At 40.5% G+C, this 15347-nt stretch overlaps 1 protein-coding gene across 2 annotated transcripts in view; it reads left to right on the forward strand.

The window, feature by feature from the left end:
* Positions 1-15347, forward strand: part of ror1 (receptor tyrosine kinase-like orphan receptor 1) — a 136665-nt gene that overhangs the window by 88558 nt on the left and 32760 nt on the right. Inside the window, exons 2-4 of one of the 2 annotated variants that reach the window (XM_044362015.1) lie at positions 3423-3485; positions 11297-11587; positions 11879-11912. In XM_044362015.1, coding sequence (XP_044217950.1) covers positions 3423-3485; positions 11297-11587; positions 11879-11912 — 388 coding nt within the window. The remainder of the gene's footprint in view (positions 1-3422; positions 3486-11296; positions 11588-11878; positions 11913-15347) is intronic. The other variant, XM_044362016.1, reaches the window with a different exon arrangement.

Here is a 15347-nt window from a genome sequence, read left to right on the forward strand (position 1 = left end):
TTATCAGCCAAGAGGGGAAAGTGATACTATAATAAAGGTTGTCAGACATCCAGATTTTCGATGGGTGTTCACTGCTATACCAAAATGGCCTCTGAAGTTTAACATACCACCACTGACGTGCTATGGAAATATGTGCATGGCTGTATGATCCACGTTATATTGCTTTTCTTTGAAGCTGCTTAAAGGAAGGGAAATTAAGATCAGGGTTTTTAACACTTCAGATAATCGTCATCCTAATAAAAACCAATAGGCAGAGATGGTATCAGAGATGGGAAGCTGACTTGTGGCTGTTCAAATAGAAGTGATTTGAAATGGTAGACAAGCAGCTAAAAGTCAGTTTGGCTCTTGGCATGAGAGACAGCACGAAACAGACGTGGACTGATGATAAACTGATTCAATTCGGTGACACAATTCATTAAATGGGGATTTCGGGAGGTACAATAGAACCGCATACGCATGAAGGGACAGAAATGTTATTGACAGCTAATTAAAAAAAGGGGGAAAGTATTTATATGTAAGCTCAACTTTAGTTTGACTGTGGTATATACTTTTGGCAGCAAAAAACTAACAATTTAAGTCCCAGCTAGCCTGGCACTAATAGACTAAGACGATAGCGCTAATTATAAATAATGCACTGGGGTTGTTGTTTATGTTTGCTGATGTTATGTCATGCATCATCAAGTAGTTAGTGAAATTGTCAGTGCACCTCAGGTTGTTGAGATCAGCTTCTAGATAAAATCAGTTAGCCTGCATACATATGAGGAAACACAGTTAATGTATTTTAAATCATTTAAAATATGTTGCTATATCATCATGACAATGTCTCTTAGAGAGTTGAATAACAGCATATCTTGCTCACTTGCTTTATGATATATGCATAAGTGCATCTGCATTTGTTAGTTTGGGTTTCATTTCCTTTCAAAAGGACCCACATGAACAATTTCTGATCTGGTGCCTCCATCTGCAGGATGGCATGCCCAACAAGTCTTCATACCGAAACAAAAAATAGGTACAAGTCAGACACGCTGTTTGAGTATGTGTGAGTATTTCAGCTAAAACTTAAGGAACTTCCTTTTCCTGCTATTGATCCTTTGATTCATACTGGCAGAAGAGGATCCTTATAATACACAGCTCCAGTTAACAAATGGGGAACCATCAGAGTCTGTCTCATGATCCAATCAGGGACCAGAACCGCAACTGTAAGAACTGCTGATTTAAACTGACAGGCACTGTGACGGTTCCTATTTTTAGGCCCTCATTAATAAATGAGCCTAATACAATTGTTTCCCTCAATTACTGAGAAACATTAGAAAGCTAATCTCAAAATTACTCTGCAATTCATCCCAGATATTCCAGATGATTGTCTCAATGAAAGAGAACTCACAGATGTGACCTAAATAGAGAGGAGATAAAGAGAAGTAGAAGAAAAAGTTGTAAATAACCCTTTTGACTAGTTGGACATTTGTCTTATCTGCACAATCAATGTAATTGAAATCTCATGCGCCACTGTTTATACCTGAATTATAGGATAACCAGGTCAAAAATATATATTCCTATAAGTGGACAGACCCAACACTACAGCTCCTGCCTCCTCCATATTGTTTTCCTTCCCTCCTCCTTCCCATTCCCCTTCTATTCCCATGTCCAGTCCCCTCTATTGAGCTCTCACCAGGCTGCACTTGAGTAGCTGTTTATTAGTGAAGCTAGTGAGCTGCAACGTCCTCTCTCCTCTGTCCTTTGTCAACCATGGAGCCCCTGGCCTTTTTAACTCTATCAACCCAGAACATGAAGTAAATTTAGACTCACCTTGGGGCCCAGACTTGCTATAATACACTGTTGTGTTAGGAGCCTTCAGGAACAAAATGACAAGCAAGTAATTTTGGGCCCCATAGTGAACTTGGAAGCATGTGAAAGCAAAGGGCAACAGCCTAGCAAGGATATGTTATTAGTTATTGCTTGAGTAAACGATAAATACCAGTTTAGAAAAGAGGTAACATAATGAACACATACTGTTCCTATTTTTATTCTACATCAACTCTTGTTGCTATATCGCTGTCAGAGTCTTGAATCTAACTCATAAAGCTGCCAGCCTGTTGCCAAGCCTCCAGACTGCCTCACTAACAGGTGCAGAGGCCCAGAGTGCTTCTCATTAACACAGCTCATTTCACAAGCACCACCACACAGTCGTTACCATCCTGACACAGCACGTGTGAAACAACACATTATCACCCAATTAGCATGACCCTGTGTCAGGCGCCTGGTCCTGTTTGACTTTCTTTCCTTGAACTCTCAGACTGTCACCATGGATGCCGCACACATAACAAGAAAGTTGCAAATGTAGGGGAAGTAAACTGTTTCAATTAAGTTGTTTACAGCTTTGATATTGAAACATATACAAGTACAGCATTTATAGGGAAGGTTGGGTTTGCAGATATATTTTTTTGTACAGTTGTGTCAGGACACATGCTTGCATTTTTGCATGTGTTTGTGAATGTAAGGTGCATGTCTGAAGTTGGCAGGCAGCCATTTGTTCATTCGTCAAGTTAAACTATCCCAGCCTGCACCAGGATACACACACATTAGGTCTGGAAAGGCAAGGCTAAATTGAGCATTGAAGCTGATTGTAACCGTGTAATAATGTATGTGTGTTGAGTGTTTGTCAGTTCTGCTGACCCCAGAGCATGAGTTAAAGATAAAACTGTGTCAGGTTCCATCTTTGTCAGTCCTGCATCTTGTAAGTCCTGCACAGGCTTTTTCATTTGTCAAGAATCACCTTGTGACCTGTGGCGGTGCACACTGAAGCCCATTTTCTGTCTCTTCTCTTCCCGTAATGAAAAGCAGAGGGCTGTTCTGTCGTCAGCTGGTAATAACACAGCATTAGGTCCACATGGCTCGCTGATAGGCTCCCTGTTATACATTTAAAGCTTTGATCTACACCAGCAAATGTACAGTGCTATCACCAGTGAGCATTCAAGACAGGAAAACTATCTAAGCATTGTGTATTTATGTCAGTTATTTTCTTTTACATAGAAAAGTGGCAGCAACATTTGAAATTGTAGATTTGACCTGTTTGTTCGATTGATTTAATACATTTAAAACAGAATTAGCCTCCATTCGGTTGTCTATCTTGTTATTTGACTCCTTTCGTCCTGTCTTTGCTGTTGTTGTTATCTTAAATTTTGGGCGATCCCATTGGTCCGGAAGGTCTGACAGAGCGGTTTTGTGTGTTGTTGCTGTTTGTAGTGACACTCACAGCTCACATACTCTAAATACTTTGCAATAAATTTTAATTGAGAGGTTCATGATCCACCCAGCGAAATGGAACTAATTATAGAACCTCGTTCCCTTTTTATATTTGTATTTTTGTATGGTTCAAAATTCAGAAACATGCTAATGGACTGCTCCATTTTCTCTGTTTACAGGGTCTGAGTTTCCCCAAGACCCCAGTGTGCTAGCTGCCACCTCATGGAACACCTCTAGTGATGGTAAATGCACACACATACTAAACACACTCACAGAAAGCAGGGTCTAATTTATAATAACACATCCTCGACAGCCATCTTTAAATTAGAAAACTATAGACGCAAACACATCTGTTACAGGCAGTACATGATTACATGTTCGCTCTGAAAATAACACATGGTGTGCTGAACTGTTACCCCAGGTGTGATGTCTGAAATTACATTCGATGATGTGTTGAAAATTACTCATCCTCTGTGAATGGTCACCTTCAGCAACCCAGGCAACACCCATTGTCCCGGCCCAGGCCACTGTAGAGGATAATTGATGGAACGAATTACACATTGATCTACTCAACATGTGGAAATAGAGCCACAGGTGCACTGCATTTCCCTAATTTCCACTGACCTACTTTAAGTTCTCTCTTAAGCAAACGCTAGCAGTGGAGCCTCACGTTGTGTGTTCAGTACATCCTCTTACACTTTGCTCTGTATATTCAATAAAAGTATATTTCTGCTGACTAATGCAGGAACTCCCCTGATTCATCAACGTGCTGAGTTTACACACACACACTCGCACTCAGCCAGGCATTTCCATCCCATACAGGAAACTTACAGGAATATACAGGAAATATGAAGTGTGTTCAGGTGAAGCAGACACCCAGAGTTGTTTGCAGATGTGCTGCTGGAGCAGATCTCAGGATAGAGATTGTAACTGAGCAGCGGTAGCAGAATCAGATAAGACACACATTACTTCAATATTCAAATAGCAATTTCCTTCATTTGCCCCAAAACGCCCTCTGAGAGAACGTGTGACTTTGCAATTGAAATGTTGGTGCTTATTTTACTTACATATGGACACAAAGCATCATTAGGGTCATGATATACTGTAGTTGCTTTTCATCAATGCCTGTGTGCAGACATTGATCACATACTCGTCTGCTTTTTAATTTACATCCACTAGGGGGCAAATCAGGGCAGAATCCCTGGTCAACACAGGAATTAGCCTGATAATCAAACTGAATTGCCAGTTCATTCATTCAGCCTGACATAATGTTTGTGCTTCTTACAAATTATGTTCGGGAAGAAGGTTTATTTTTTGTTTTGTTTTGCTCTAACTAATCAGTAGTGAGCAATATATCCATCCTGCCTGTGTAATTTTCCACTGGCATGAAAGCTGTGGTAGCGGTTGCGAAGAGCAGTTTTTCACATCAATCGAAGATGTCAATTTAAGTGGCCATTTTACTGTGGCTATTTTTGATGGATGATGCGAGGTAGCTAACTAGCCTTTTGGGAAGGTGACATCCCAACTCTTAATCCCGCCTATAAAGCTCTGATTGATTGACTGTTTCTCCAACCGAGGGAAACAACCACTGTCTGGTAACAAGCTACTATCGAATAACTTCCTTAAGAACTTGAGATTTTGCACCACATGAACGTAACTAAAAACTGTGACACTTGATGATGTTATTATACTGTTAATGTTAAGATCATAACTGAAAAAGTGGCAGTGGCAACAAGCTTTTTAAAACTGTCAGCCATTGTTTGGTCAGAGTTTCCTGCTGACCCTACTTGGCATTCTGATATAATTTCAAAGGATGCACGCAACTAATGCTTTGAAGGGACTCAAGATACTTGTGGTAGCCATCATGCACATGAAAATGAAGAGTTAAACTTTAGAAACAAATCTATCAGCGCTCTCAATCGGTTTTACAGAGCTGGTTCATGTACATGCATGAGAGAGCTTCCTCCTCACAGAAGATTCTGCACTGGACAGATGTGCTCAATATCTCCAGGAGCTGCACAGTCCAACAATGACTTATACATTTGACAGGCTTGTAGAGATCAAACCTGTCAACAAGTCACATTTAACGTGCATTGCACCTGGATCAAACCCCCAAGAGAATTGACTGTGGGATGCTATATAGGGAAGGAAATGTCTTGAAGGCTGTTCGTACATGGACTTTTTATGTCAGCTAATCAAGCACAGCTTACTACTTCCTTTCCTTGATCAGTAAGGATTCTTGCCGGGTTTACATACTGTGGCGAGGATGGTCATGTGTCCCAAAGCTGCCCAGGTTTAGAGCAACATATCCCAACTGAGGAAGCATTTAAAACTGCTGCTCTTCTGAGAGCACTGCAGGAACAACTGAGTCAGATCCATAAAGTTTTTTAGATATTTTCTCAACACTGTTGCCCAGAATTATCAGTCATATCTCACCCCCTCTCCTCAGTTTCCCCTGGGCTTTGGAGAGCAGACATCCTCCTAATCCCCCACGAAGATACCCTAACTTGGAAGACCTTCAACAAGAGACCTTTTTTTTCGCTCTCTCATTTTGTCTGGTTTGTTTAATTCATCTCTTGCGGGTCCAACTCTCCCACAACATCCATCCCACAACAAATTCTGTGTACAGAAAAACAGACATTGTTAAATACAGAGGCACATTGGAAGGCAGTAGTTTTTGGGCATGATTGAGCAGTTTAGTCAAGATAATGATTATGGTGACCAATCAAGGATGTTTAAAAAGTCATAAATACAATGAGGAGTAGTTCCAAACAAATCATAGAGACAGATTTATTTTTCCACAACAAGATGAAATATGAAAACCTAAAAAACGCTGCACATGTGCATGCGCGCACCCAATGTTTTCAACCCAGTGTATCTGTGTGTGTATGTGTGTATGTGTGTCATTTTGAGCTCAGCCCCATGACTAACATCTGTTTCTTATCTGATGGATGAATTGTGATTGCACCACTTGTTTTGTCTGCAGGCAGGGAATGGTTTTGATTGACCGAGCAGACAGCATTCAGGTAGCGTGGCTCTATCAGTATGCATCAGTAGCAGGAAGTTATCATGCTGAAAGAGGCTCATTACTGGGCTGAAATCAGGGGTGATGATAGTTTACTGAACTCATTTTCCCCTGGGGCTTTCTCTCAGTCTTCCTTTCTTTTTCTTTGTTTCATTTTATTCATTTTTTCTCCCCTTCCTTTTCTCCCTTTCTCTGTTGGAGAGTGACCCAACTTTAATGAAATTCACCTTTAGCCATAGCTGGCAGTGCAGACTCCTCAGTGTATCTACTGAGTCTGTTTAGTTAGCTGTGCAGCCACTCAGGTTTCTGGGTCTGTGTCTTGCTGAGAGCAGCTTGCGAAGCATAGCGTCAGTCTTGTGTGTGTTATTGAATGATGACTCACATATAAAATACAATGTTGCTGGTTAAATGAAAATGTATTGTGTGATTTAGTCTACTTTGAAACATGAATTGTTTGTGTGTGTTGCGGTCGTGTGGGTGTGCGTGTGTTTACATATGTGTGCCTGCGTGTGAGTGTTTGATTGTACAAAGCCACTGTGAGAATATGCAGGCTGATGACAGGGTACCATTTAGCCGCCTGCCACATTAAAGGGACAGTCCGCAACAAGGGTTTGAGTTTCACAGAGCTCCTGGTGCCAAATACCACAACACTCACCACGAGACAATTACACAGAGTGGCTTTGTTACACAGACACTGGAAGAACATCTTTCTCCTCTTCACCTATCTTCACATCGACCCCTCTTGTCTCCTCGTTCCTTCCTTCTGCTCCCCGCTGCTTTATTGTCAGTTATTATAACAGCTAATGAAGTGAGCAGGCACACAGATCCAAAAACCATTTTCTTTTCCATCAACTCAACTAATGAGATGAGATGAGCGATAAAATGACTCGGTTTTTGTGACCTTCTTGCCTTTGGCAAAACACACAAGTCTATTAAGAGCGGGTCTGTTCCCATTTAATATATAAAACGCTTTTCAGATAATAAAGTCAGATTCAATAGTCAGATTAAGGTGGGAAGAGTCGCCTACTGTGCACACTTGGGCTAATGTTAGCTACTTTAGCTAAATTGTGCTAACAGGGCAGTTATCATAATCAAGTAACATTAAACTCCCCGAAATGTTGCAACAATAGTCGACACAAGTCCTGCAGCCTGGGAGAGCAGCAGGTGAGCCAACTGTCAATCAATGTCCACACAACAAACATTGAAGCTACTATACATCTTATTAATGGAGCAATCATTTCTTAAATGTCTGCCAGCACACTTATTAGAGAGACCAAATTTAGCGGTTGATACCATAAGGACTTCTTGAAAAAAATTGACTTAGTATTTCTTGAGAGAAGTTGACACTTTTTGAATGGCAGTCATTTAGAGCCAGGGATTTTTTGGAGCCAGAATTTAGCAGCCGTCAGTGGCTTTGCAGTTAAAGGTACTTCCACAGTGACTTCAGCCTCAAGCCATGGTAGTTGCCACTTGGTAATTAAAGCCTAGTAGCATGTTTATGACTTAAAGTCATGGAACATTTTTACCTTTTGGAGATGATGATATTTTCGTTGGAGTCGACCAATGTGAAAAATTCAATGTAAACAACACAGCAGAGTAAATTTTAATGAGACATTTTTGCTGGGCAACGTTGGTGAAAGGGCTAATGCATCCTACCTTAAGGAACATAGTCATGTCCTCCAAGTCAGTACTCCTACAGTTGTCTCATGACATTTAAAGTGGTTACAAATGGTAACATAATCAGACTGGACAGATTAAATTGAAACATAAAGCAAAACACAAAGTAGCAGAGTAAACAACTTATGAAATGAAACAAGTGACACAAATGAACTGCAGTCAATATTTTGCTTAATTCAGTCTCTCTCTCACACTCACACACGTTATATTTTATGCTTCTTAATTTATGATCATATCAGATTTTTACCTGGCTGTCAATTATGTACAACCCATTACACCACCTATTACGTTTTATTATCAAATTTTCCCTTGAAAATCCATTTACAAGGCTCATTAAAGCAAAGAGAAAACACAGGAGTCTGTGTCTGACCAGTAAGGATGATTTAAGTGTTTGTGTGTCTTGCTGTCTGGAGAAAAATAAACCCAACACAACAAAACCAAACATTGGAAGTTTCTTGGTATCCAAGCTTTGCGAAAGGGCAGTCACACAATAATAAATTGTGTTTATTTACGCATGGTGTCCATATGATGTAATGCAAGAGCATCTCCCCCAACACACACCTAAGTGAGATATCATTTTTATGGCATACACATGTGCAAGGGAGTGGAGGAGAAAATAAATAGGGGAGAGATGGGAAAGTGGAAAGGGATGGTCCATTTTTCTGCAGCAGTAAACCATCTCATTGTTATTGGTAGCAATGTAGTGATTTCGCCAAAACGCTGATATCATTTTTATTGATAATTTGAACATTGACTCGCCGGAGGTTTTCTTGTCTCCAGTGCTGTAACATGGAAAAAAAAAATCAGGACTGTACAAATAAGGGAGACAGTTATGTGTGGAGAGAAAGGAGGACAGATAAAAAGTGGGTGAGGGAAGAATGGCGGTGGTGGGAGTCTCCTCATATTGTCACACACTTGTTAGTACCACATCGCTGTGTTAAACCTGGGGTTTCAGGGGAGAGCAGTGTGAGAGTGTGTTTGACAGTCCAACAATCACACACACCAAGGCTATATGCCAAGACAAATGTGCCGTCTTTTCTGTTTCACAAACACTTTGCGCACCTCATGACAATATGTTAGGAGTCAAACGACCTGGTGACCGAGAATAACCAAGTAAGAATAGTGAGTAAGATAGCTGTTTGTTGCAACAGCTCTAAGGTTAAGAACAATTATAAAATGACACATCAGTGGTATACACATATGATCTTGTGTCATGGCGCAGGTAGAACTCAGAGAATGGTTTGTTTGAAAAATAATGAGCGCCAACAGTTGCAGACATCAAAGATAGGATGTGAGCCTTACCTGAGCTCCGGTGAGTCTGACTTGTTCCCTGCGCTGTTGCGTCAGTCAAGTTGGATGGCGGTGTTCTCTTATGCCCCACCTGTGCACTGACTGCTCACAGCTCAGCGTTATTATTCGTTATCCATCTAGGTCTCAACAAAGGAGTTACTCGGTATTCTGCAGCACACCATCTTTCTTGCATTGGAGTTAACTCTTAACTCTGACCCGCCTTCTTGACGATCAGTAACCAATCAATAGGAAAATGCGATTATCACTTGCTCTTTTATATTATCTCATTTAGAGACATTGTTAGGAGAACAGTTCAAACTAAATCAAACTTTGACCTCAACAAATCAGCTTCCTCACAAATAGATAAATGTTTTAAGGCCTTTCTTTTCCCTTAATCCGGCTTCTCGGACAGCATTTGCATTTTCAGCTACCTGACAGACTTAATTCAGGGGAGAAAAACTCACTTGAAAAGACAGATTCATACCAATTATTATTATTATTATAGGAATGATGCAGAATTAACCTTTCAACAAAAAATTGAAGATTAATTGATTTTAATTGACTGAAAGTTACTTGTTGTTCCTAACAGAATTATTATAGTAAATACTAATACTTGTATTTTGATTATTGGACATTTTATCCTGCTGACATGCAATTTTTTAACTTTACTGCAAATGGTTTTAAAATGACTACAGTATGTAATGGCAAAGAGCATCAAAACGTTTAAGAGACACAATGTCAAAATTCAGAAACTTCAGGGAACAATAAAACTATTGGTTAGAATCTGCAAGTCACATTCCCAGTATTGCATAACACATAAAACCTTAAACTGTATTTACACTGTAATGAACAACAGAGGAGAGCGAGTAAGACAGATAGCAGCTCTGTAGAAGACAGCAATGTCCTTGTAGGGAAAACCCTTGATGGGAAAAAAGACTTGGCTACTGTGAGATGTTTTTGAATAAGTTATGAGTTCAATCAACTCTCTGTTCCTAACCTTTCCATGTGATTTCATCAGACAAACAGATTTCTCAAAATATAGACATTTTATGAGAAATGTAAAATAACATGTCGGAGAGTTCGGTCATATTAAAAGTCCAGCGCAGAGATGCCTTAACTAATGAATTTGCATGGCATAGTAAATGTTTCAGTGTGGGTGCGCTTGAATATATAAGTGTGTTCCTCTATATTTACTCATCAGCCTCTCTATTCACACACACTGAAGTTTGTCTGACTAGTATTTGAGATTCCCCTGTATGTACTTTTCCTCCTTTGTTTGTTTTGGCCAGTTTGTGTGACCAGAAGCATTTCTGCATACCTAAGATGGGTTTTGGGGTTGAGGGAACTTTCCAGAGGTTTTTCATGACATAAACACCAATGTTTTTCCTGCACATTAAACTCTTAGGTGGCCCTCCAGATTGTTTTCTTCTAACTACCTCGAGGAAAAATGTTGCCCTTGAGATAACCATGTAAAAATGTTGTGCTGTTTTTTTTTCCAACACCTTCTGAACTCATCAGCGTCACAGCGGGGCATCACACAGTGGGTTCTGATTGCCTTGTTTTCTCCTCGAGATTTTTTTTTCTTCTTCAAAGTCAAAAGTCTTTACTCATCAAGCAGGTGATGTTGCCTCATAAGCTCCTACACAAGCCAGGGGAAAACCCTCTGGCATCCTACAGCCCTGATGAAAAGTGAAATTAGGTGTCACCACAGTGGCAACCACAAAATAACTTGCAAAACCAAGACTTTGAATATGTGTGTCTGAAAACATTGAGTTGTTTTACCACTATTTTCTTGTACAGCAGCATGTTTTTTTTAAAAATGTCTGGCATTGATATTTTACAGTAAGTGTTGTTTGATTTATGTCTTAGTTCTTTTCCTTGTGTAATAAAATCTCTTCCTTCTCATTTTGTCTTCCTCTCACTCCTGATGCTTTTTCTTACTACTCCTCTTCTTTTCACTCCTTTTCCTGACTCTCTCTCCATCCTCCCCTGCTCTCTTTACCTCCTACCCCCACCTCCTATTTATTCCTGTCATCTGTTCTACACTGCTCTGTCTCCCAGGGTCCTTCTTTATCCGTCTTGATGCTCCTATGAACAACATCACCACCTCTCTGGGCCAAACAGCTGAGCTCCTCTGCCGCGTGTCTGGCAACCCTCAGCCCACCGTGCGCTGGCTGAAGAATGACGCCCCTGTGGTACAGGAGCCACGACGGGTCTCCTACAGGTCCACGCCGTTTGGATCACGCCTCCGCATCCGCAACCTGGACACCACCGACACGGGCTATTTCCAGTGTGTAGCCACCAACACCCAGGGTACAGTGTCCACGACAGGTGTGCTGTTCGTCAAATTCGGTAAGAAGAGTTGTGTGACAGTAGCATCTACACAATCTAAGACAAGCCAAGCCTTTTAAAGACTTACTGGCATGCAGATGTCACAATGAACTGGCTTTATGACAAGTGTTTGACGCACTTTGTGTGACAAAGAATTACAGTCTTTTCTTATTCATCATTTCCTACCAGAGATCTGGCTCCTCTTAGCAACACTGCTGATTCTTGCTTATAGCTGGCAGCTTGCGGAGAGAAAAATCTGGGAACAATATTGTTTATCCTGTATTAAAAAAATCCCCTTGTCTTCTCTTCCAGATCCACTCCCTACACCTCTTGCAGGAAGGCCAACGTAAGTTTCTTATCCTATAACTAGTTTTCTTTCCTCTTACAGTCTATCAGTGCTGTACTTACTGTGCCAATTTTGTGAGCGCTGTTTACATGTCGATTCCAGATCCTACAAGGATCTTGCCTTGTTGATGCGTAAGTCGAATGTGTTAAAATAAGACAAGAGGAAAGGATCTCCAGCTGCAAATCACAGCTTGTATGTTGAAAATTTGGTGAAACGAGGCCCCGGATCACAGAGAGACAGAGCGAGAGAGAGCGAGAGAGAATAAACAAAGTAATCATGATTTTCTATCTGTACTGATAATCGTTTGAGGCCTGTTTATACTTCTTATAGTAGTTTACTGTCTGCTAGCGTAGTTAGAGCCAGCCTAAAAAGTACTATACAGCATATTCATTGAGTAATTACTCACAGAATATGAAGGGCGGGTCTGTAATTTTCCATTTTTATTGGTGCAGGTCTCAGTGTGGCTAAATGAATATTTAATATGAGCCTTTAAATCTCTGCTGGTTTGATCTAGTACACCGCTGTCACTGCCCAACCATCACAGCTCACATGGTTCACATTTGAATATTCTGTGTATGAACACTGTTGCTGCGGACCACAGTTGGAATGTAGACTGTTGGGCAGTAACAACTTTATGCACTAATCACAAATTGGGGCTTAAAGCAGATGTTGACATAAAGCGCCTATTAGACACACAACAGAAAACAGGACGTGACTTAAAATGTGAACAAATTCAAAACATGTGCTATTAATTTCATTTAAGGGTAATAGTGATGCATTCATCAGATTTCAGGGCTATAATTACATTATCATAATTAAGAGTGAATGTCTTGTGTCTACTGGTGAGTTTAGTTGATTAACTGAAGTCTCCTTAAAAATATTGCTGCCTGAAACAAGCAGTGTAGAAAAATTACCCACATCTGTCTGTGCGGTTTTTGTTATGTAACATTTTATAGTTACCCAATTAGCTGCCAGCTGTTTGAATGTACAGCAAATCCAACCGCAGTTCTGATCTCGTAACATGAACATGTATATGAATGTAAGGGGGGCCTTGAGAGTAGCAAATAAAACCAAACGATACAAAATATTTTCAGAAAGAATCAAGAAATACACTCCACTAAAACATTTTCATGTTCTTTGGCGATCGTAACGCTGCTGCCCAAATCAAAAATTGTGTCTGAGTCTGGCTAGCTTCCTTTGCTTTGTTTAGATGTCTCCCCAGCGTTATGGGATAAAACTCTATGAACTTTCTCAGCTCATTTGATTCTCGCAGGATCAAAGGAGCTAAGCTGGATGATTTTCCCCAATGACATTATGGGAAGGCTCACTGCCATGTTCCATGCAGCGTTCTGTGAATCAAAACTGCTGGCACAAAGTGGGTATCAGACACTTACTAAATCCACTCACACACAGACAAATACGTGCACAGTCACACACATTTGAACATGTACGCATGCTCTTTCTCAAACATCTGTTTCTACCACTCCTTTGTTTACATGTTTTTAATTTTTCCTGAACGACTAAATTACAGCTTGTTTCTTAGATGAGACAGTTGGCTCACGATGCAGTTTTCTCTCGGGAGTTATCAATAGAATTGAAAGCGAATGTGGCATCAGAGCCAGCAAAGTGAAGATATTGGAAATAAACTAAACTGCGAAGTGAATGAAGATTAAAAAAAAATAGGAGGATGTGATTTTGGCAAAGTTACTGAACATGTTGAAAGAAGAGATTAACATGATGACATTGCCTTGATCTGTGTAAACCAATTACTCATATAAGAGGGAAGATATTGCAACAATCTAATAAAAAGAAAACTGATAATTGTAATAACTTCGTCACTGCTTATAGCTACTCTTTCGGGATATTTTAAGTCTGTATGTGCTTTCTTAAAGTCCATGCACACCTGTAAGCTTTTGTGTAGATTTGTGTTTTTCCAGTGAAAACTTTGGATCCTCTTGTACCTTTTTCAAGAATTTAAAAAGAAAACAACCTTTCTTCTTCATGGCCTTGATGCATGAGGTACATTTCGAGGCCATGGCGGTTTATAAAAGGCTTGAAATGATCAACTAGTGATAAAATAACGTATTTCCATAAATGAATTATGTTTCTTTTAGAGCCCTCCCCATAGAGAAATTATATGCATTGCACATATCGACCAACTTAGTACAGATATATCACAACGATGTGTATGTTGTCTGAAAAGTAGAAAGAAATTGCCGTACATGAACGCCAAAGATATGTTTTAAGTGATTTAGAAACTGAAATATCAGTATCTGCCTCAAAGAATCCAGTATCAGTCAGGCTGTAGTTTCTTTAATTGGACCTAGTACCATGGAAATCACCACGATGGGACTTTTTGTACAGCAAGAATTATATTTGTGGGTTTTTGTGCAAGGCAAGCACTCAACGGCCGACGTTCCAGCTCAATCCCACAGAAGCTTCTTGTCCGGTCGTCAGGGCTGCTCCAGATGTAGCATTAGAAAGATTAAAACTTGTTAAGGCACATTTGCTTCAACACGCCAGATGCTAAATTCTACTTTGCAAGTTCAAATAAATTAAGTTCCCCTTATTTTTTTTCCAGCCAACTTGTAAAGGAAAGTGTTGCAGCGGAGCGAAGAACAGCATGAGATCTTGAGTCTCATTATAGTCATTGCAGAATTCATTTAAACGGACAGGGGCCTCCTTTGACAGCGGCGGAGCTGCGGTGATGGTGGGCTGATCGTCACTGCTGCTCATCATTAGTGTCACGGGCAACTTATTAGATGTAAAGTAGGGTGGCAGGCGTCAAGAAGACAAGGTCACCTAATGATGACACGCGATGAACTGTGTCCGCTTACCTCATGCTGCAGCTGTCTGAGCGTCAAAACTTCTCCTCCTTGACTCAACGTTTTCGGAAAGACATCTGGCACAGAAGCTTGTCAGTTAAAGTGAAATTTATTCATTTTCGTTCCACTATTTTTTTGTGTCTCCCTCTCTCTCTCTCTCTCTCTCTCTCTCCTCCAACCTCTACATATGCAGCAGAGAGGGTTACAGAGAGCACAGTGGCTTCCGTTTTCTTGGGATAAATTACCCACAAATATTACTCACAAATTGGGGGGGAAAAATTCTTGCCACCCACCTTGTTGAACCTGAACATAACATGAACTTCATTTCCTCCATGTTGTCTTTGCTTCGCTCTGTGCTCTGATTTCCATCACCTCCACGTCGGGCTTAAGTATACACTGTGGTGTGTGGGACATTACAGTATGTGTGTGTTCTTATGTATCCCGAGGGTTGGGGTTTTTGAGAGTAGCCACAGGCAAACTCAAAGCTGACAGGCCAGAGGTCTAAACTACAATCCAGACAGCCCGTGTCCAGCTTCGCTACCCAAGACCTTAGTATAAAACTACAGCAGAGCAGAAATACAAGAAGGAGGTGACAGGAGGATGATTGAGA

The sequence above is a fragment of the Thunnus albacares genome, chromosome 9, assembly GCF_914725855.1.
Source record: "Thunnus albacares chromosome 9, fThuAlb1.1, whole genome shotgun sequence".
NCBI classification, from domain to species: domain Eukaryota; kingdom Metazoa; phylum Chordata; class Actinopteri; order Scombriformes; family Scombridae; genus Thunnus; species Thunnus albacares.